This window comes from Phaethon aethereus (assembly GCF_964289735.1).
Source record: "Phaethon aethereus genome assembly, chromosome: 6".
Lineage (NCBI taxonomy): Eukaryota > Metazoa > Chordata > Aves > Phaethontiformes > Phaethontidae > Phaethon > Phaethon aethereus.
In genome coordinates this window covers 32,337,829-32,360,047 of record NC_138580.1, presented here as the reverse complement: position 1 = coordinate 32,360,047, position 22,219 = coordinate 32,337,829, and the positions used below count along the sequence as shown (strand labels likewise).

Here is a 22,219-nt window from a genome sequence, read left to right as displayed (position 1 = left end):
TTCAGTAGGATATACGTTTGCTTAGAATGAGTGCACATTATTGTTAAGCTCAGAATTTTTATTAACAAGTTCAGAAGAACAACAAAGGTCACGCTGATTTCAGTAAAACAGAAATCAATCTCCTTCAAATAGAACAGCTGCTAGGACTATGACCTAGAAAATCCTGAATGCTTTTAAAGATCTCGAAATACTGAGTTCCCCATCCTCTAGGGATTAGTATGAGCCCATTTCTTCTATATTATAGTCCATTTAATGCTCCACTTTAAAAAACCCTCATCACCAGCGAATATGGCTTCTTGAACAACCTCACTGGTAACTAGTTGTAACATTGCACATTGTAAATTTTCTCTCAAAAAAAACTAAAACAACAAACCACATCAGGCTTCCGATTTCCCCGTTTGATGCTATATACAAGACTGAATATTGATTACAGAGCAATGTATCAAAGGAGAAGAGCTCATACCAGACCCATTTGAGCATGCCAGCACTGTTCTCGGAACAGACAGCTTCCATCCATGTGCGATAACAGTTCAAATGTCAGAAGTGGGAAAAGTCCATAAAGCTATATACAGCACAAGCCATGTCTCTGACCATCTACAGAAAAAGCTATACCTAAAACAGGCGGCCCCAGCACTGCATAATGCAAAGGTTGATACACAAAGTATCAACTCCATCTGTCACAAATCATACAACTGCATAAGTATACAACATCTTTTGAGCCATTCTCGTATTTCCACTGCTCTGATAAATAAGTGACAAGTTAAAGGCAGTATCTCTTCTCAAGTCTGTCTGATCAGCTTCTATGCCCTGTAAAAATAATTATTAAAAAAAGTTATCTATATGCAAAAACAGTGTAAAATTGAAACATGAGTAGCAATTACAGTGGAATCAAATCACATTCGTGGTTTATACAGGCTTTCTGTTGTATAGAAACAATAGTATTCCTTGTGCCCTCCCTCTTTAATGAGTTTCCACTTGTTTTGAGTATGTAATTATATAACTCTTTGGTGACTGACAACATTAGCTGTAAATTAGATAGCCAACTCATAAAATAGGAAAGTACTGTCTGAACTTGGCTTTGTGTGCAAAGTATTTGTTTCTATAATCAGAATGTGAATGCTGCCTCTCTCTTCTACCTGGTCCCAAAATGCTGCTTTGAACACCCAGCGCTGCCTGACACCCATGTTGCTGACTTTACCAACCCTCCCGTTTGCTAAATACAATTGTAATTTTTCTACCTACCCACACTAAAGCTAGGCAAACACTTCCCCTCATACCGGGCTTGTAAATGTATGACACATCAATTAGGATGACCTAATACCAATCAATTAGAGCCAAAACCATGGCTCAGATTCATTTAGGCATTCTTAATACTGGTTCATACTGCTCCAGCATAGGTGAGTATATAGAACTTCCAGTTATAACTTATTGCATGTAATATACATAAAGTTCAGCTACTTATTCAGGTAAAGTTGTTTAGCAACCCTTTTTGCTGCTACTTCAGCCCATTAGTAAATCCTTCAAAAATCATAAACCTTTGGAATTACCACATGCACAAGTGCATTACCGGGTGACAATCAGATCTGGGCTTCCAATGACGGGGAATGACAATACAAATTAAAGGAAACTCAACTACACAGATTTTATGTACCTATTTTAACTACGGCTGAGAAATTACTGACATTGACCTGACTTTATTCTCTGTACATAACTTAGAAAGCTACAGAACCTCTAAGGTGAGAGGAGGAAGTTCAAGTACTCTTTGGTAGTAGTGGATTGCCAGGTGCAGTAATCCCAGCTGGTGAAGGCCACGGCCAAGGTTGTAGAAAGACTCCTGACATGGTCCTCGCAAGTCCAAGTACCGATGAAGGAAGGAGAATCCCTGTACACATATTATGCACATATGTGAATGTTCCCTTTATGAAGATGGCAGTAAAATACTCTGGAGAACAGGTGCCTAAATTTATGTATTTAAACTTTTGATTCATGCTTCTGCACAAAACCACATGCAAGTTGAAGGCAAAAAAATAAGTTGCATGGGATTGTTGAGACCATGAAAAGCGTGCTCTGTCAGTCTCGCTGCCATGGGTAACAACGGGTAGCTCTTTTTTTATAAATCGAACACACAGTTATTTAGTGACTTCCAGCACTAACTTGCTAAATACGTAAGTATATATCTATGTCTTTAATACACACACACACACAAGACTGGTTCACGTTCAGAAGAGCAGACCAGCTGGAAAAACATACAGCCAAAGGACAAGCTAGAGCAAGATCTTATTTTTCTTTAAAAAAAATCTGTAAAAGATGACCCTCACCCACTTTTGTTTAGGTTTTTTTTTTTTTTTTTAAAGGAGAGTAGGGAAAAAACCTAAACCTTCATTCCCTTTCCTTCACTCTCTGCCTTGGATAGTGGCATGAAATAGTTTAATTCTACAACTTTTCAGAATTCTACAAAATTCTGAACTCCATGAAGTACATATCAAAGTATTATTTCTGGAATGCGAGCATATGCTTTTCTTCATCTTGTGCCACATATAAATATTTACTCCAATACCAGCTATCAGGGAAATTACCAGTATATCATCTTATAAAGTGGCCAAAAATAACCATCACTGAAACTGAATAAGGGCTTGAAAAATTCATATAGCCTAAGCAGGCAGCAAGAGTTCATGTCCCTTCTTGAAGCCAGCAGATATTTTATTGCCAAGTCACCAGAAAAGTCACCACTTGAAAGGAAACTCATACCCTGCAATTCCAGTGCTGTGCAAGTTTAAATTCAAATCACTCTGTGGTATACTTGCTAATTTTGCTTTCAGTTTGAAGTTAAAATATATGCTCATATATTTAAACTATATGACTAGCAGAATCCCAGGCGTGCATAATTTTGTTGCCAACCTTAGTCTGAATACCCGCTCCTCCTATGTGGTTCAGAGAAGCAGGACCCAGCAGGGACTACGTGCCTATTTGGGTGCTGATGTCCCAGAAGACGTAAAACAGGGCAACACCCAAAGCGACAGTGACCAGGCAGCGGTGGAACAAACTAGTCTCGTTTATGCGCTGACATGCTGTAAAGTGGGAGATGAGATTTGTTTCTCATCTGTAGGATGCCACTGCCTGCCAGCTTGCTGAGTTACGGACTCTTCACGACTCAAGGTTTGTTATGACGCTGTAAAGATGAATGGCATTAGACCAGAGCTACCTCCCATCCAGAGCAAAGGGAAAGACGGAGGCATACAGCGTTTTACATTAAAATGCCGTGTTTCATCTGACACTGAAGGATTCCTGGGGGAAACTTAGAAGGGATACATAGAAGAGGTGAATTCGGAAGGGAAAAATCAAGGATACAACTTTTTCGTCCTCCCCCATGGATTTCATTTTGCTACCACTTTGGAATGTGATGATTCTGTTGTAAATAGAGGACTGACTTTCTAGGGACCATGTTGGTAATCAGAGAAGATAGTTCCTTCAACATGAGGAATTAGTTCAGACACAAGCGGCTAATGATCATAATTAAGGTCACCTGTATGTCACTGTGGTTGAACTATTGATCAACTCAATAGGAGCACGAAAGGATGTAAAAATACCAAATATAGTAAGTAAGAAATGAGAAACGAGAAAGCAGGAAACTGTGTCACCACAGGGTAACATAAATAGGACATTCTTCAAGTACATCATAAAAGATGAACATAGTAGCCCAGGTAGGAAAGGCAGGTTGATTACAGAAAGTAGTACATAAAAATATTAAGATTAGGCCAAAGTCTGCAAGTTCAAAATGTCTTCAGTTGGATACTGACATAATTGGTCTCGTTTTAGAATAGCCGAGGACCTATAGCTTTTGTCAAAATCAGTGCCAGCTACAGCTTTTCAGGAATTTCAGATGAGAGCTCAGGATCCTCACCATATTCTGCTGAGTCTGAGCTTAGTGGCCACAGGAATTAAAAGGCATTTCAAGTTAATGAAAACACTTGGTGGAGAGTAGAGGAAATTACTTTCAAGATTCAGTTTGTGAATGATCAGCCTGTGATTTGTAACTGGATCTGGCAGATGAAGGACAAATGTGAGTACGGAAGCCGAAGAATTGAGGGTAGCCTAAACTGGAGTTCACAAGATCTTTACAGAGAGAGAGTTATAAGGGGGAAGAGAAAAGAAAGACGGGAGAAAAAAACATTTCCTAAGTCTGTAAAGTTTGCTTCTACAATGCAGTTTATGAGATGTGCATGCAGGGCACGTAGCATAGATTCTACTTTACAGCACTTGTCCAGAGCAAGGCAGGGCAAGAAGAAAAATCTGCAAGAAAATCCAGACTATAGCCATCAAGACTGAAATTAGTAGTATCTTCACAAAGAGCTGGCAGCTGCTAACATCTATGTGAGTTATCACTGTATACACAGCAGAACAAGCTCCACAACTAAAAGGAGAGGAGATTCAGATGGGTATAACTATAGTTCAAAAGCATACTCGCCTGCGTTCATGTTTGGTCACTTCCCTCTTTTGAAATGCCATATTAATTCTTAAAAGTTATTTAAACAGAGTACGTTGTATCCATAACCGTCTGCAAGATACAAAGCCAGGAAACACTATACGTAAAAATAATCGCACTAACTCACCTGTACGAGAAGAGCATGCCTTTTCAACACGTATTTCTGAGAAGCCATGTGGATGAAAGTCAAGCCAATACAAAGACTGTAGAGAGGTTCATCTGGGTTTGCACGAAAGGCTTGCACATACTGTCCTAAAAGCAAATAACCGAATTGGGATGTTTGCTGTGAAAAGCCTTCCTTGAGAATTTAAGAGCAAAAAAGAAAATCTTCAAATTACAAGTGTGAACTAAGAAAAAAAACAGTTTAATATACCATATCAAAATACACAGGAAAAAAAAAATGAAAGAAAATTTTATGTTTTCAGCACTCCTTGGGTTCTGAAGGAAAAATGCAAACCATGACATAAAAATGTAAGCAGAAAAGAATCAGACACAGAAGGTGAACATAGTCCTTGCTGAGATTTATATCCTGGCAGCCACACATCCTAAGCGTGACGTTTGGAGCGCTTGACTGAAAGCAGTAGGTTTACGTCAAAGGCCTGCTTAAAATGTCCAACCAACTTTATTTCCTCTTTGAATTCCTTCTTATTCTTTATTACCATTGGCCTTCAATTATCTTTGCAAGTTGGTTATATTTGCAATGTGTGCTAAACTTGAAACACACCAGCTTGATTTTTCTTAGCAAAACTCTTTAGTGATGCTTTGATTTGTGTACAAAATAATTAAAGCACCAGACTGACACTGTGACGCCACCTATAATTTTCTGACGTATGAAAAAAATCACTTCAATAAATCTTTCTGTGAAAAAAACATTAATTATATTTGTTAATATTAGAACATTAATGACATTACCAAGAGCATGCTTGAAACTGCCAGATACAAAGGCGTTATGCCCGTTGAGGACACACAATGCATGATTATCAGGATTCTTCAGCATTAAGCGGAGACAAAAGCGATGGTGACGGACATCCTGAGACTGCATAGTAACTTGATTGAATATGTTCCATAGCTGAGGTTTATTGACATTTTCCATTACCATGATTCTACAGAATGAAAAGTATACAAAAAATTAGTAAATACTATAGTAAATGCTGTATCTGCAATACAACCTCAACAGTTTAGGGAAGAGAATAGAGAAGAGACACTCAAGGAGCAGGTCAGAGGCTGAGGCAAAGTTGAGAGTGAAAGACAGAACCAACAGTTCTGGCCAAATCAACAAAATGCATTATGCATTTTTTTGAACAAAAAGCTCCTTTAGTTTCAATAGCCTTATCTGTTTTGGCGAAAGCTGGACAGCATCAGCCTGCCTCCTTTAGCAATATTTGCAGCAGTAGGACTACAGCCTCAGCGGAAGCAACTACAGAAGAGAGTGCTCTACCTCCTCAGTACCCCACCTGATATAGTTGTACGCTTTTCTGAAGTTCTTGTCCAGAATCGCAGCAGAGAGCCCAAAGTATTCCAGCTCCTTGCGCTTTTGTCTATCATCATAAAACGAATAATATTCCAATGAGGAATCCACTAGTAGCTCTGCCTCCTTGTACCGGGAGAGGTCACATAAGGAATATATTGCCTTCAGGAGGAGGTTCCACCAGTCATCTTTTGTCAGAACGCTCGTGAGAACAGCAAAAATCGCTAAAAATATTGAAGTCAGTAAATTGAGAAAATTAAAAAGAGAGCTAAACTTTTTTAAAAACAAAAAGAGTGCATACATCAAACTGATCTTTTCAAAAACACCTCAGCATTAATAGGTAAAATAAAGATAAAATATTTACTCTTTTCAGTTTAAGTGCCGTTTGTAAAATACTAGCAAAAAACCAGACAAAACTTGGGGACAAATGGCAAGAAATACACACAGTTTAAGTTGTAAACATACTCCATGAATGCATTAAAGTTACTCTTCCTAATCCACCAAATGGCTCTTAATAAGCTGTAGTGTGGCTCAACCGAGTCTGGGCCAGTTAAAAAAAAAAAAAAACACACCACTTTTAAAACATGTACTTCTATTACGTTCTAGATTTGCATGTATTATATTTGCACTGAGGAGGATGTTGGCCTATATGATCTCTAGAGGTCCTTCTCAATCTAAATTATTCTGCAATCTTACTGTTTTTCTCGGAATGAGGATTGTTCACTTAAGTTATATTATCTTCATTTTTGCTGCCTTCTTTGTCCTAGAAATAAAGTGATGTTAACATGAACTGCATGGACTTGGCATGCAAAATAGTAACGTTTAATTCATTTTTCAGAACTAAGGAGTTCATCTTGTTGCTTTGCTTTTAATAAACATTTGTTACCTTTTGCATCGCAATTTGCTGTCTCTTGGTCGTCATTGTCAGAAATTTTATCCCTTGACACCTTAATAAGATAGAGGTGTCTCTCTCCAGATTTGGAACTAGATATCAAACACACCTGAGCTCTGCTCATTGCTACCTAGAAACAAATTTAAGGGCAGCATTTCAGATTACATTAATACATGCTATAACAAAGGCAGCTTTATGGCTGATCCGTCTTGCTCACGTTGCATGCAACTTAGAAACACCACAACAGAGCAAGATCCTGAGAGAGAACATTCCCAAGAGGAGTATTAGCTCTACACTGTCTCATGCTCCGGTGCAAACTGGGCTATGCAAAAGAAAGACACAAACTCTTTAAATGACTTAGAAGACTTTTCCTGGGATTGGACCATCCCTGTATATACTGAAATCAAAACTATTTGCATAGAGGCTTAACAAGAACAGTGAATGCCTTACTGTATCGGTTTCAGAAATATGTGGATAGTCAGCTATTCAACCAGTGTAAGACAATAGTAATGGCTCTGACCAGATGGATAAAATTGAGGTCTACTAAATATTCCCCTCCCTACTTAAAAACAAACAAAAAACAATTAACACAAAACCACTACCACGGTATTTACTGGCAAAACAAATTCTTCTTTGGTCGTTTTATCACAAGAAAACATTAAAAGAAAAATTAAGAAATTCAAAAGAAAATTGCTGAAATAGAAGCCAGTATCAACATTTCAAGAAAGCACTATGCTGATTGCTAAAAAGTTAAGAAGCAGCTTTAGTATTCTTTGTACACTGGGAAACAGGGAGTTCAAGACACTGTATTAACAATTACACACACAAGTGGTTCTCTGTTCTGAACAGTACAGGCAGCAACACCAGTATCACAGACTCCCTGCAAGATTATTATCTAACAAAACTATGAAACCATTTGCATATAAAATCCACTAGCTTTCCTCCTGAGTTCGTTTGTCGATTGTCTTAACCCAACTCATAGCTGCCCAACTCAGAACTCATATACTGTTAAAGCGTAGCTGTAAAGATCGGCTTACCTTCAACAGCATTGCCAGCATCGTCAGTAAAGTGTCTATGTAACCATACATTTTGCCTTGGGAATACAAGAGTGTCGAACGATGTAGGAGTAGCTTTAATTCCTAGATAATACTGAACATTAGTATTCAAACTCTTACACAGAGAGTGAGTTTATAAAACAAAATTTTGACTGAGGACAGTACTAACAGGATTGTAGAAGCTTCTAGAAAGCTGTAAGAATCTTAGCAGCAGCAGGTTAAGATGTCCCTAAACTGCCCTGCAGTAGTTACTATTTCAAATTCTCAAATTTCAGAGAAATTCAGCATAAATCTTACCTATAGCAAAGGTGCTGCTGGAGAAGGGATATAGAACCTTTGCTATGCTGTGAGTTATAATCAATACAGGCCAAACCATGTAGCTCATATGTAGTAACTGCTGGTCAACTTGAAGCAAACTAATTGGTGTCCAGACTGGTTCTCAGTGGCCCAGAGGCTGTACATCACACAGACGTAATCGGGTGGGAGAGGGGAAATACTGACAAAATGGTCAGGGAGAAGGAGCCATGAGGACCCATCCTTGACACTCTGCAGTGAATCACTCGCTGCGCTCTGAAGGCTCACCCTGCTGTAGATAAGTAAGTCTCAATCCCTGGTCCTATGAAGCTGACGTCTTTGACCACTACCATAGTTTAGCAGAACAATATATCCTAAACTGGAAGCATAGAACACTTTACCCACCTGCTGGGCAGCATTAGCATCCTGAGCCAGTGTGTCTGGATCATACATTGGTTCCAGAGCCTCCAGAGCTTTCTCAGGTCGGCCCAGCTGCTGCTGAAGTGTTGAAAGTGAGATTCTTGCATCCAGATGCAATGGAGCAAGATCAACAACTTTGGCATAGCTCTCTGCGGCACGCTCCATGTGTCCCAAAGCCTTCAAGCACTCTAGAAGTACCATAAACAACACAATACACTTAAATGGCAGAAAAAGAAGATTTCAAAGTTTGCAAAATAGTTAACATACTTTTCAGATACTTCTTCAGTTAAAACCACCCAAAAAATTTGTTATTAAAGTGAAGATATTCAGAAATATGTACTGATGCATCCAGTTTCACTTAAAGCATCACCAGTTGACGCAGGATGGAATGCAGAATAGATGCTGTTTCACTTACATGAAAATAAAGTATTTTTAGGTGAAGCAAATTTCAATCTATACGAAGAACAAGAAAATGCTCCATGTCAGTGTTCTCATAATAAGATCCAATTATGGTTTTGCAAATACTAATTATCATTCAACATGTGAATCTAAAATTCCAGTAATCTTAGATAAAGGTCCCTGGAAATGCTCATCACTGTATTATCATCCCTCAGTACCGCCTGCTCTTCTCACCCGCATGTCGAAGCCAGACAACAGCCAAGTTGTATCGTTCTGAACAGACAAGGGAACTCAAGAGAGGCAGTGCTGAGTTGTATTCTCCAACATCCAGAAATGCCTCTGCGACATCCAAATACAAGTCACCCATTTCTTCTGGATTTTGTTCCACCAGAGTGGTCAAAAGAGGCTTTAAAAAAACCACACAAAACACTACAAGCACAAATTACCAGTGAGAACATTTCCTTAAGTTACAGTTATTGGAAGCTTACATTTTTATGCAATGATTTTTATTCTACTTCCATTCTGAACTACACTTCTTTTACTTAAATATTAGTTTAAAGGTGAAAAATAAAGATATGAATTTCAGAATTCCTGAAAAAGCCACATTTTTCTATTCTAGACAGTTCACATCCAATGGGTGAAAGTGCGCATCAATGAGGAGTGCTCTTCGTGAAAGAACAGTCTTCAGATTTAGTCGGGCTTTAAAACAAAGCGAAGATGTGATCCTCAGTGTTCAACAGCTTTGCACTGTGGTCCTGGGCCTGTCACAGCACGTAGGCTGTGATTTACTGTGCTTTAGTAACACTTCCACTAGAGGCATAATTTATAAGGACAAAAATAGTATTCCTGCTATGAGAGGTTTGCTAGGTGTCTCTCAGAGTGGGAGGGAAGCAAAAAGAATCTCCAGAGTGCTCTCAATGACCTCAGTCATACAAAGACAGGAAAAATTACTTGCTTTGGTAATTTATTAGAACATCCCCCAACTTCTGAGTTGGTTTCTACTTACACTGAGCGGCTCTAGGATGTTCAAGTGAACCAAGCATACCATCAGCTTGACCGTGATGTCTATGGGAACGCCCTCAGGTATGCAGCAGCTGACCTTCTCCACAGCTGTGAGAAGATAAAGAATTTCTTTCTGAACCCATAGGCTTTAACAAGCACTTCACAAGCTCCATATCCCATCCAGGCTATGTTCAGCTCCAGTGAAGAAAATACATCCTCATCAACGCTAGCAAATGTTGGTATAGGCCTGGCCTCTCCCTTTCTGTTTTATCTTTCCCAATAGTTGGAACAACTTCTTCCCACTGTCTCTGATCCTAATAATTTCATCTGAAGTATCAAGTGCTGTCAGTCTGCATCGATTTCAACAGCAGGATCCCATAGGATGTGCTTAGAGCCTTCACTCTCTTAAGATGTCACTGTTTCATAAAGCTTTCCTTCAGCAATTTATGCACTCGTACCCGCTTCACCCTGCTTTCTGAATGAAATACCCTGTTATTAAGGTATCCGTTTTTATTAAGCTAAGTCCTATGTACCAGGGATCTGGCTGGGAATGTTGTTAAAAACAGTTAACTACAGAACTTTACACAACACATAGAATCACATCAATTCACATTGCATTCAATGCAATCTGACACGAATGCAAACACAAGATGAAGGAGTTACCCATGACAATGCTAGCAAGTTGAAGGTCACACACACAAAAAACAACAAACCTCCATTATCATATTGAAATGATATGAATTGAATGATATGATATTGAAATGAATGAAAACTCCATTATCATATTTCCTTCACATGCCATCATGACACCTCCTTAATAGCCTGTTCTCCTTCACCTTATTTCTTACACCAGACACAAAGGGTGATTGCAATAACCTGAGGAAACTGTGAGTTCCAACATAAGGCTCCCCTTTACCTTCTACATCCACATCCAATTACTGCAAATCACAATATGCAGATTAATTAATCATTCAACACCTGGGGGTGCTGGCTGACAGCCGGCTAAATATGAGCCAGCAGTGTGCCCAGGTGGCCAAGAAGGCCAACAGCGTCCTGGCCTGTATCAGAAACAGTGTGGCCAGCAGCAGTAGGGAAGTGATTGTACCCCTGTACTTGGCACTGGTGAGGCCACACCTTGAATCCTGTGTTCAGTTTTGGGCCCCTCACTACAAGAAGAATGCTGAGGTGCTGGAGCATGTCCAGAGAAGGGCAACGAACCCGGTGAGGGGTCTGGAGCACAAGTCTTGTGAGGAGTGGCTGAGGGAACTGGGATTGTTTAGTCTGGAGAAGAGGAGGCTGAGGGGAGACCTTATCGCTCTCTACCACTACCTGAAAGGGGGTTGTGGCGAGGTGGGTGTTGGTCACTTCTCCCAAGTAACTAGTGATAGGACGAGAGGAAATGGCCTCAAATTGTACCAGGGGAGGTTTAGATTGGATATTAGGAAAAATTTCTTCACTGAGAGAGTGGTCAAGCATTGGAACAGGCTGCCCAGGGCGGTGGTGGAGTCACTATCGCTGAAGTGTTCAAAAAACGTGTGGACGGGGCACTTTGGGACATGGTTTAGGGGGCATGGTGGTGTTGGATTGATGGTTGGACTTGATGATCTTAAAGATCCTTTCCAACCTTAATGATTCTGTGATTGTCTGCACATCTTACTACCCAGCATGAGACTATTCACTTACTGATAAACTCTTACAAAATGAAAAATTTTCTTTTCAAAGTGGGTAAGCCCTGGGAGAATGCTGTTGGTTTTGGTGGCTGGCTGGGTTAGAAGTAAGTTCTGAGTAAAGACAACAGTATACAAGAAACCTTTTCTAGAAAAAAGCCCTACTTCTCTGGTGTTAGAAATCTTTCCCAATTTTTATGTGATTGCAACCTGGTTCCTGAGCATATGATCAGTTCATAGACTTGTACAAAATTAAAAAGTTACATTACTTACCTGCAGCACTGGATTCAGCAACTGGATGACTTTGGTCGTCAGCCATTGCCTCCTTGTTTTCCTGAGGTTCTGCCACTGCCCCTGTATCTTTTTAAAATGGTTAACGGATTACCCTAGTAGCACCAGCTAAGCCAAAAGTTATTTGCTTTTGAATTCATAATCGATTGGTAGCTTACTCTGAAATGTGGACTTTTTTTTTTTTTTGAAGGACAGCAGAGCAGGAAGCATTAAAAAAAGTTATAAAGCAAAAGAGGGTGGGGAACCAAACTCCTGGGTAGTTTAGAAGCTTTGTCTTAAGAAATTACATACCCCAGGTAACATGGCAACACTGTGTTGTAATTCCTAGACTCATTATTGTTTTGCTTCTTATAACTTATCTGTTAAAAGTCTCCATCAGAACAATTAGTCATTGATCAACTGTATTTTTACCTGGTCCATTAAAGCAAAAAGGCAACAGAAATACCTTATACATTGGGTTTGGACCAGATTGCTGAAACAACCAACCAGTTTAATCACAGAACAGACTGTCTGCTTATGGAATTGGCATGCTGTGATCATTTCACAGCCCAAACAGACATTTTCAGACTTAAGCAATGACTTCCACAAAGCAGGTTTCTCAAAGACAACCTACTTTATTCAATTACAACCTAATATCCCTAGATTTGTATATACCAAAACATTTAAATGTTTAATAACAGAAGTAGGGTTTATGAAGAATATTAGTCTCAAGTCAAAGGTTGATATTCTTAAGTATAGATGCCACTAAGCTTATCTAAATTTTTTCAGAAGCTATTTAGCTGGCAGAAATAAGTGGTCTGATGTGATCACTCAGAGGAATGTTTAGAACTTTAAAAGGCTTCCAGTTGCCTGGAGAGCAGTCCTTGTCCTTAATGAGTCAGCAGGGCTAATTGAACATCAGACTAACTCCTTATAGAAAGCCAAGGTCATGCCATGTAACTCATTAAAAACACTGAAAAGTTTCAAAAGAGAAAAGCCTGTCAACATGCATCAAAATATACCCATGAGTCGAAAAGGTAACGGAAAGAAAGATGTCCTATTAAATGAACAGCAGGGTCATACTAACCGCTTGTTAGCTACTTACCTTTTTTCTCCTCGGTTGGACTTTTTTCTGATACTTTCTTTTCAAGTACAATTCCTGCAAAATCCGTAATAACCTAAAACAGACGAATAACTCAGATAATTTTAAAGATTTAAAGGATATATAGAGTAACCAGCCCACATGGCAGTTATTTTAGACATCACAAAAGTTATCAGAAGAAAAGCTGCATTCATTTCACATGGGGTTAGTTGACTGGTATTGAGTTTGGTCACCTTATGTCTTTGTCCAGTAATTTTGGACTACTTAGATGATCCAATCAATATCTCTTTAGGAAATGCAACAGTTACTTTCACCAAAACTAGAAAAGTTTTTAACCTTTATAGCTTCTTTTAGTGCCTTTTGGGAGATTGAAAAAGAAAGCAAAGCACCAGGTAAACTGCTAAGTTCTCCACAGATCCTTCCAAAGTGCTCCAAGGATTCCTCAGCCTAATACACAGCAAGGAAACTGTATTGCTTGCCTCAGTTAAAAAAAAAAAAAATTAAATAAAATTCGCAGCTACATACAGACATTTTACAACAGCCCTGGTCATACACATCATGACCTCAATAAACTAGTATAATTCAATAGAACACCTAATTTAAAAAATAGAAACCAAAGCCAGACAATTCAAGACATTCACTTGCCAATGGGGACCTGTGAGGGGAGAAATGCAGAAGCCTAAAGGAGTGTTGGTCTCAGACCCAATGCAGTTCAGTATTTTTGTTCATGAATAGAAAAGAAATACTTACGTCATTACTGTTGCCAAAACAAGAGTGACAAACACAGAGTACATGGCCCTTCAAGAAACATACCAGATGACTGTATTAAGGTAATTCTTTTTTAAAGGCTCAGTTTACCAGCTCAAACACAGATTCAGCTATCCAGGAACAAGAAACACCATCACAGGAATAGACCCAAGAAGAACCATCAAGAAGAAACAGAGGAACAGCTCTATGACCGAGTACTGTATTAATAAATCTGGCAGCTAAATATTGTGTACATAAAATTGACTGTTTTGAGTTTTAAAATGGGAAGAAGTACAGAGAAGGATCAGAGGAATTGTCTGCCGGCTCATGATGCTTTGCACTGACAGAGAGAGATCTAAATAAAATCTTAATAAGAAAAAAAAGAAAAAGATGTAATTTAATAGCAGCAAGTAAGAATGTTCACAAGTCCCAACTAATAGTGTCTCTTCAATCTATCTTGGAAAATATAACAATGGCCAGATACTAAAGTCTTTTCTCTCAAAGCCAGACCAAATCAATTCAGAAACATGCCTCAAAAGTGAGGATTAAGAACTGCTACAACAAATTAGGAGCAAATAAGTGATCTTCTCCAATTCGTGATACCTTAGAGTCAGATGTATTGTCTTTCTGGAATTTATGATTAATACATAAGTTACTAGTTGCAACGCAAGTATGCCAGATAAAGCATGAGGGTCTGCATTTGAACCATTACACCATTCAGTGTCACCCTTCTAACCTCCAACTTAGAGAATGCCCTTTGCCTGGAACGGCATACAAATCTATCAGCCCCCAACTTACTCAATCAAGCTGTTAATTTCAATGCTATTTACTACAGAACTAACAGAAAGCAATCTGTATCTGATCAGCTCTATCACTATAGAAAAATGACCATATTTAAGCACCACAGGAATATAAACTGTCCATCCTGACTGACAAAGAGGTGCTGAACACAGTATAAAAATACATTTAATTCTCCATACCGCCAATGCTTTGTCATACTGTTTGGAAGAAATATATAGTTCAGCTGCAATGTTAACATCTTCCATGGAGACAAGGCTCTGGTGTTTAGTAAAGGCTTCTTCTATTATTTCAATGGCAGATGTCACATCATTGGCTTCATAATAACTCCTATAAAACACAGATATGAGACACTAAGTATTTGAGATAACTGACAATATGTGCTTTCATAGAATCACAGAATTGTTAAGGTTGGAAAAGACCCTTAAGATCATCAAGTCCAACAGTCAACCCAACACCACCATGCCCACTAAACCATGTCCCAAAGTGCCATATCCACACATTTTTTGAACGCGTCCAGTGATGCTGACTCCACCACTTCCCTGGGCAGCCTGTTCCAATGTTTGACCACTCTTTGAACACTAGCAAAAGGATTTTCATATTTCTTTTATTTTTGCATACTAGCAAATATATTCATTATTAGCAGGACTAAGTTACAAAAGACAATGAGAAAGAGGGTGTTTTTTTCTTTCCTTATAACGGTTGACAAGTTTTATGTATTTTAAATAATTACCCTTTTTTTCTCCCCTATATGCTACTACATAACTGGAGTTTCATCATAATATCCCCCCACCTTGAGCCAGGTTATCAATAATGTATCGCATTAAACTGGTTTCAGAAAAATCTTCAATAGTAATATTGTTACGATACATGTCCTTGCATTTTTTTGGTGCATGTCACAATCACGAAGACCAAATGACTTAAAACTGTTTTGAAACAGGCCAATAACAGCATTCTACAAGTTATGCATGAGAAAGTTGAGATATAAAATAGTTAAACAACTTACTAAAATCTATGGTCAGAGAGCTACACACTTTAACCGCAAGCCTTCTCTGTCTCAGGCAAGCTTCTATGACTTGATCTGCTCTCATTAGCAGAAAAGGGGAGGCAGATTTCTACTTGGTCCAGAAATGAATCACAAATGACAGATAACTACATTCTGTTGCAGATAGTTTGTATTTCAACTTGAATACTTTGTTTCATTCCGATTTGCTGGCAATAAGGTTTCCAGGTCTCTAGTTACATTATATAGATTAAAAATGTGCTGCATTTGTATGCAATTGTATACTATTGGTATTTTTCTGGTAAACGGTATTTGCATTTTGTTCTCTTACTCTAAGAGAATGCAACACTTCTACGCTGACACATTGATCCTACACAGGATAATTCCCACATGTCAGGCTTTGGACACATTGCAATAGTTGCGGGGTGCATGCTTGTGTGTGGGTCACCCACGGCAAAAAACAACCTGCATTCCTTGATTTCAGCTACATACCCAGCTTGAATCATCTGCAGAGCTTATTAATACCAGTTTTTAAGAAACTGTGGAAAACCAAATCACAGTATTTTTAAATCCAACTTACTTCGCCATGTCTCTAGCCAACTGCATAAAGCGCTCTCCATCAGAGGGAGAGAGGAGATTCAAAATCCGCCTGTAGCCATCCATAGCCATCTTATGTTCCCCCAACTGCTCATACAGGCTTGATCTCTCCCATAGGTAACGCACATTGGTTGGGTCATATTTCAGAGCTACAAGAAAAAGCAAAAGGCAACAATGGATTTCACATTCATTTCCCTGACTAGATGAATGTTAACGGACATACGTAAGCTTTTTGTAAGAAAAGGGCATTCTATATTAAAGAATCATTAATCTTTTACCAAAATCTGGACAGAGGTACCAGAATCTTAGCAAACTGCAGCAAGCTAAATTAGAAAGCAGAAGAAAACAAAATTATTGGCATTAGCACATAACATTTATTTTAAAATATTAAAATGGTTGCTACTCTACCTTTTGTGTAGCAGAAAACAGCCTGTTTAATATTGTCCTGTTCCAGTGACATTTCTGCGAGTCTAACCCATTCCTCAGTATCACTAGGATTTAAGTGAGCTGCAATCAGTTCAAACTGTAACGATTTCTCCATATCACCCTGGTCTTCATAGATCATGGCAAGAGTAGAAAATGGCTCATGAGCAAGAGGAGCTGTGTAAAGACCAAAAAAATGATTAAGAACTATTGTTTTAAAACCACCTTGAAAACAAATAACTTGTCTTTCTGCAAACGACAGATATCAGAATTATATGAAAGATCAACATTGCTCTGTTTTAGTTCAGAAAAAACTTGCAGACAAGCTTCCAATTCCTGCTTAAAAATTATTACTCAGCCTGACTGAACCTAACAACAACCATTTATAGCATTATTCTACACTGCAAGTCATGCTGATGTTTATACCTTGGTTCTACAAAGACAATAAAATCAAAATGTGTTAAGCTAAAGAAAGGTCCAGGCCTCTGCAGAATTAGGATGATAGTTTCTTTTTATAAGCAAAATAATAAAGGAAATGCATTACATATTCTTAATTCCACACTACTTATACAGTGACATTGTACTGAGTATTTTGATCATCAGTGAAGCCACACTGAATTTTACTGATGCACATGGTAATGTTACCCCATCCTTAAAGCCAAAATGTTTTACCACTCTAACATACCCTGTCGAATGATTTCCATGCACATTAGAATAGCCTCCTCACGCTCTCCTCGAGCAAACCTGATATTGGCCTCTCCCATCAGACCCCTCAAGGCACGAGGGAGTTTGCTGCGAGGTCTTTTCTCCTAAATGGAAGAGGGATATTAGTTCTACCAAGGATTCAGTTGTGCCCAAATTCAGGAGATGTGAGTCACGCTTGTGTTTAACACAACCTAGTGTTGGTTATATAAAAAAAAAATTTTATAGTAAAAAGTTATTTAAGTGCTAACAATATTAAAATGACCGACCAAAATATTTTATAATTTTCATAACAATTATCAAAGTTACGACAGAGTAACTCTGATACCTAACACAAACATAATCTGGACACTGGCATAACTCACTTCATTACTCTTTGAAAACTTTCAAAAATAATCTACAGTAATTTTCTAAAAAACAAAGACAGGCAACACCAACATAAGCAGAAGTATCCTACATAGAATTATTTTCAGGCAAGTTTCTCAGCAGGCAGCTAAAAATCACACAAACTGGCATTATACACTGTGCTTCAGGAGGTACAGGGAAGTTACATGAAAGTTTAATACTTGCTTTCATCATTTTCTTGGTCTCTCGATTAAGTACCATCTCCAACACGAAAACATCTCCAGCTGTGGGCTGCTCAGTAGTTTCTTCTTCCTCTTCCTCTTCGTCCTCTTCCTCTTCATCCTCCTCCTCTTCATTTTCCCCAAGCATGGATGCAAAGACTCGATGAACAGATTTACTGACACCGTCTGAAGTTTCTCCTGGTTGAGAAAGAAGCAAAAAAGGTTTATGATATAATCAAGAGTACATGCTGCTTATCAGGACAAGTGCAGAGAAGACTGAATTCTTCGTAATTAGTAGGCCACTTGAAACAGCTATTCCATAAAGAAAAGGCCTGCAGAAATGCATAAAAACTATTAACAACCTCTTTGGTTTTAAAACACTCTGTTATTCATCACCAATACTTAGTATACCCCAGTCGCTAACATTTTTTGGATATTTGAAATGAAAGCATGGAGGAACACATAGAATGAACCAATAGGTTACTCAACATTTTTCTCAATCCATGCAAGAGAAGCATATTAAGCAATTTTCGAGCACTGAACCGGTTGGATGGAATAAAGCTTTTCAGATGAAGAGGCTAAGTGAGCAGACAATTATACTAAACAACAATGCAGCAACCAATTTTTAGAAGTAATTTAAAACAAGATCTTGTAACCATTCTATCCATGACAATAAGTACCTTTTAACATGTGTAAATGCAAAATCCAGATTATTCACATTTCTCGAGAAAAACAAATAACAAGATTCTCTAAAATAAATAAGAATACCAAATAAATATGCTTAAAGCATATTATTTAAAAAAAAAATTTTTTTTCATTAATTACAACTTTTCATTACTAAGTTACCTCAGGGTTATAATGGCCCACAGGTCTATATCTATGCAAAATATCAAAATATGTAGTGTTCAACGGTTTCAGCTGGGGGATTGGGTATCTAAATATTTGATACAAGAATAACCACAGTATCAAGTTGGGACTGAAAAATAAATCTATCATGTATTGCCTATATACAAGAGGGAATTAGGTACTACACCTGAGTTTATGTTTTGTTTTGTTGTTTTTTTTCTGACTTGGATCTATTTGGTTATTTTTAATCTGACTTGGAAATTAAGCATCTAAAAATCAAGACTTTTCATCCCCCTGTCAGAAAAAAAAAAGTTACTAATTTATCTTCCCTTTTATTTCAGTCTCCTTGGCTGCAGGAATCATCTGAAGATTGTAGCAGATTACCTCTGAAGATTCGTATATCAAAAGCGATTTTAACAATGATCTTTTCTAACATTTTTCTTCTGAATATCCTAAGTCTGATTCTAATAGCAACTCTTTAAATAGTGATAAATATTGTCAATGCGTCCTTGATTCTGACTGCTCTTGAGTCTTCTGTGTTCTCTGTGGTAAGAGCAGAAGTAACACTATCACAAAAATTTTTCAGGATGTTTTTTCTTAGATAAAGGTGACAGGCATGAAAAAAAAGTGTGACAGGCTGGGTGGAATGCAGGGCAGAAAAGAACACCTTGGAAATATTTCAGAGACATCAGCAAAAAGAAGTCAATAAGAAACCACAGATATGTGGCTCCGACCACACTTCCAGTGTTCATTTTCTATCCTTCTAGGATAAGGTCTGGCCATATGTTCAAAATCGAGGCACCAGTGATGCATGTTTTTGGTGAGACAATTCAAGGCCTATTTTTGAAATTTAAGAAAAGGAAGAAAACCCCAAACAAACAGAATGATGAGAATTTGCAGTGGAAGTAGCAAGAGGAGTCTAAGAACCAAAACAAAGAGATCAAAAGTTGCATTGTTATCTCACAGCCAGTGCTGTGAGATATGAATATATGACGAATCCCACAAGAATATGCCCTGACCGGTGCATGGAGTACAGCTTCTCAGATCAGAGAAGGTGTCTGAAACAGACCGCAGCACACTCAAACCTGAGCTCAAATCCAGGCCCTGAGGCATGGGATCAACCAGCACTGACACAAACTAAAGAGGCAAGTGCTGCTCCTACCACTTCCTGCAAGTTCCTTCACGGTGTAGGAACCCCAGGGGAGTTACGCTTATATTGCTAAGGCATCTAAGGAAATATTACCATCCCAGTAACTGCACAGAGAAAGCCAGCCAGGGAATCTGTAGCTAGGAATATCCAGCAGAAAATAAGAAAAGAAATAACTGTAGGCACTCTAAACAGGACAAAGGATAACTGAGCAGGAGGAAAAATGCAAAGAAAGAGAGAAAAAGAAACTCCTCCTTTTAGCTATTTTACTTCACTTTGGATGACAATGGAAGAAGGCAACGCTCATACAGTAGAATCAAATATTCAGAAACATTCACGTCTCAGCAAAAGACTAGCAAAGAGATGAACAGGAAAAAAGCCAAAACTAAACAGACAGAAGACTTTTTGAGATAAGTTAAAAAATTACAAGTTAAAAATTATTTGTAACTTTAGAAAAAGTAAACCATTGAGACCACATGGTTAAGAAGCCAGGGGGGCGGAAAATGGAGGGTTTCTCAGAAAAAGATAACCAGTTGGCCAGATCCAGCCCCATAAAAAGATAAAACAAAGTTAAAATCCTGGCTGTGGCTTGGAACATCCTACAAAAGATACACATTCCAATGATGTGCTTCAATACCCACAGGTTCAAAAGAAGCAGCCAGCTATCAAAGAACAAGGGCTTTCAACAACCTTTTAAAAACATTTTTCACTGAAATTATAATGTTAACATTTACCATCAGTTTCATCCTGACTTTGGGATTTCCCAGATGCTTTTCTGGATGAAGAGGGAGCCTCTACATCTTCAGTGTTTTCTTCAGCCGACGCATTTTCGCCATCCTATATACACCAACAATATTAGTCATCAGCTTTATAATATGACTCGTTCCTATTTTCCCTAATACCAACAATTAGCATTTAGACATGGGTTTGCCAGCTTTTGCACTGCTAGTGAAACAGGTGGAATAAGCGCTATCTTTTTAAACGAACAAAACGCACCATTATTTGCTTTAAAAACACTTATATTCTTATCAGTGTGAGGTGACTCAGCTGGTGACTGTTCACATTACTTCTGCCTGAAGAGACTAGTCCATTGCTTATCTGGCACTACAGTGAGGTAAGATGACATGGTTCATCGTATTAAAAAAAAGTTACAAACGTGTGACAAATCCTTTTAGAAGCCTGCCTTTTTAAACACAAAATGAAATATCAAAATAGCACTTGTTAATCCAGTAAGAAGGTTGCCCTAGGAAATCAGTTGTCCCTGACAGCTGAGTTCTACTGAAAATTCTGAAGACCAGGAAGTACAGAAATTCAGCTGCATCTTGACATGCAGTGGCAAAGTTAACTACAACACTCCAATCAAGCATACAGAATTTCTCATAACACCTCCATCTGCTTACTTTTAGACACAAAGCTGTGCCTCTCTCCCTGTGTTTATTGCTGCCAAGAAACCACAACGATTACCAAAAGGAATCAAACTGGGTCTCCTCCTTAGATCTCTCACAGAAGATGGTGGAGGAGCGGTAGCATTACATGCTGGTTAATTTTATGTCAAAACCTGCTTCTGCTCATTGCTCCAGCCTAAAGAAGAAATTAATGATGGTGCCTGAAGGTAACTACCACTAGCTTTTGCCAAGTCCACGGACACAAGCCACCCTGGCATCATTCTGCACTTCTGAAAGGTGGGCGCTCCCCCAAACAACTTGCTCTACCAGTACCTCATGACCTTTACAAATTAAAGCTAGTTTCTTACAGTTTTTGCAAGGAAATTAACAATTATGTAGACATAACCGATAGCTGAGCACAGCAGCACTTAACACAAGCCCACACACGCGAAAGAGGAAGACACGCTGCTCCTGAGGCGGTCCGCGTCCTGCCAGGTGTTGTCATGGAGGGACCGGGCCGGGCCGTGGGGCTCTCAGGCGAGGCAGACACACCTTCTCGCGGCTCTTGCGCTCCTCTCGCCGCCGCTCGAACTCCTCGAAAGAGATCTTCCCCTCCAGGTAATCGATCAGCTCCGGGCTGAAGCCCGACATCGCGCCGGCACTCCCGGGCAGCGCGAGCGGCCACAGCCGTCGCAGGGGAGCCTTGTTCAGGGCAGGACACGGGTCCCTCCCGTTATGGCGCCCGCTCCGCCCCGCGCCCTCACGCACGAGTTCCGCCCCGCCACGGCCCGGCGCTTCTGCCTTGGGGCCGGGGCAGCATCGGCTCCTGGCAGCGGGTAGCCGGCGTGGTCCGGGCGGGAGGGGGCTCCCGAGCCCGGTGGGGTGTGGGGAGCCGCGTCGGCAGGCGCTGCTGCTCTGCTCGCGGGCTCGGTGAGGCCCGCCCCGTTAAGGGC

The 22,219-nt window shown here is 39.2% G+C and overlaps 1 protein-coding gene across 1 annotated transcript; it reads right to left on the bottom strand.

Annotated features, from left to right (window-relative positions):
- Positions 1-684: 684 nt before the first annotated feature.
- Positions 685-21,917, bottom strand: GTF3C3 (general transcription factor IIIC subunit 3; the record flags this gene model as incomplete). The annotated part of the gene is made up of 18 exons (XM_082001821.1): positions 685-807; positions 1,730-1,882; positions 4,611-4,735; positions 5,396-5,586; positions 5,938-6,175; positions 6,838-6,973; positions 7,881-7,982; positions 8,598-8,800; positions 9,246-9,417; positions 10,018-10,121; positions 13,056-13,128; positions 14,780-14,927; positions 16,181-16,346; positions 16,606-16,797; positions 17,306-17,429; positions 17,893-18,086; positions 20,616-20,718; positions 21,819-21,917. The coding sequence occupies 18 exons, from the start codon at positions 21,915-21,917 to the stop codon at positions 685-687; spliced, it is 2,646 nt and encodes an 881-aa protein (XP_081857947.1).
- Positions 21,918-22,219: the final 302 nt, after the last annotated feature.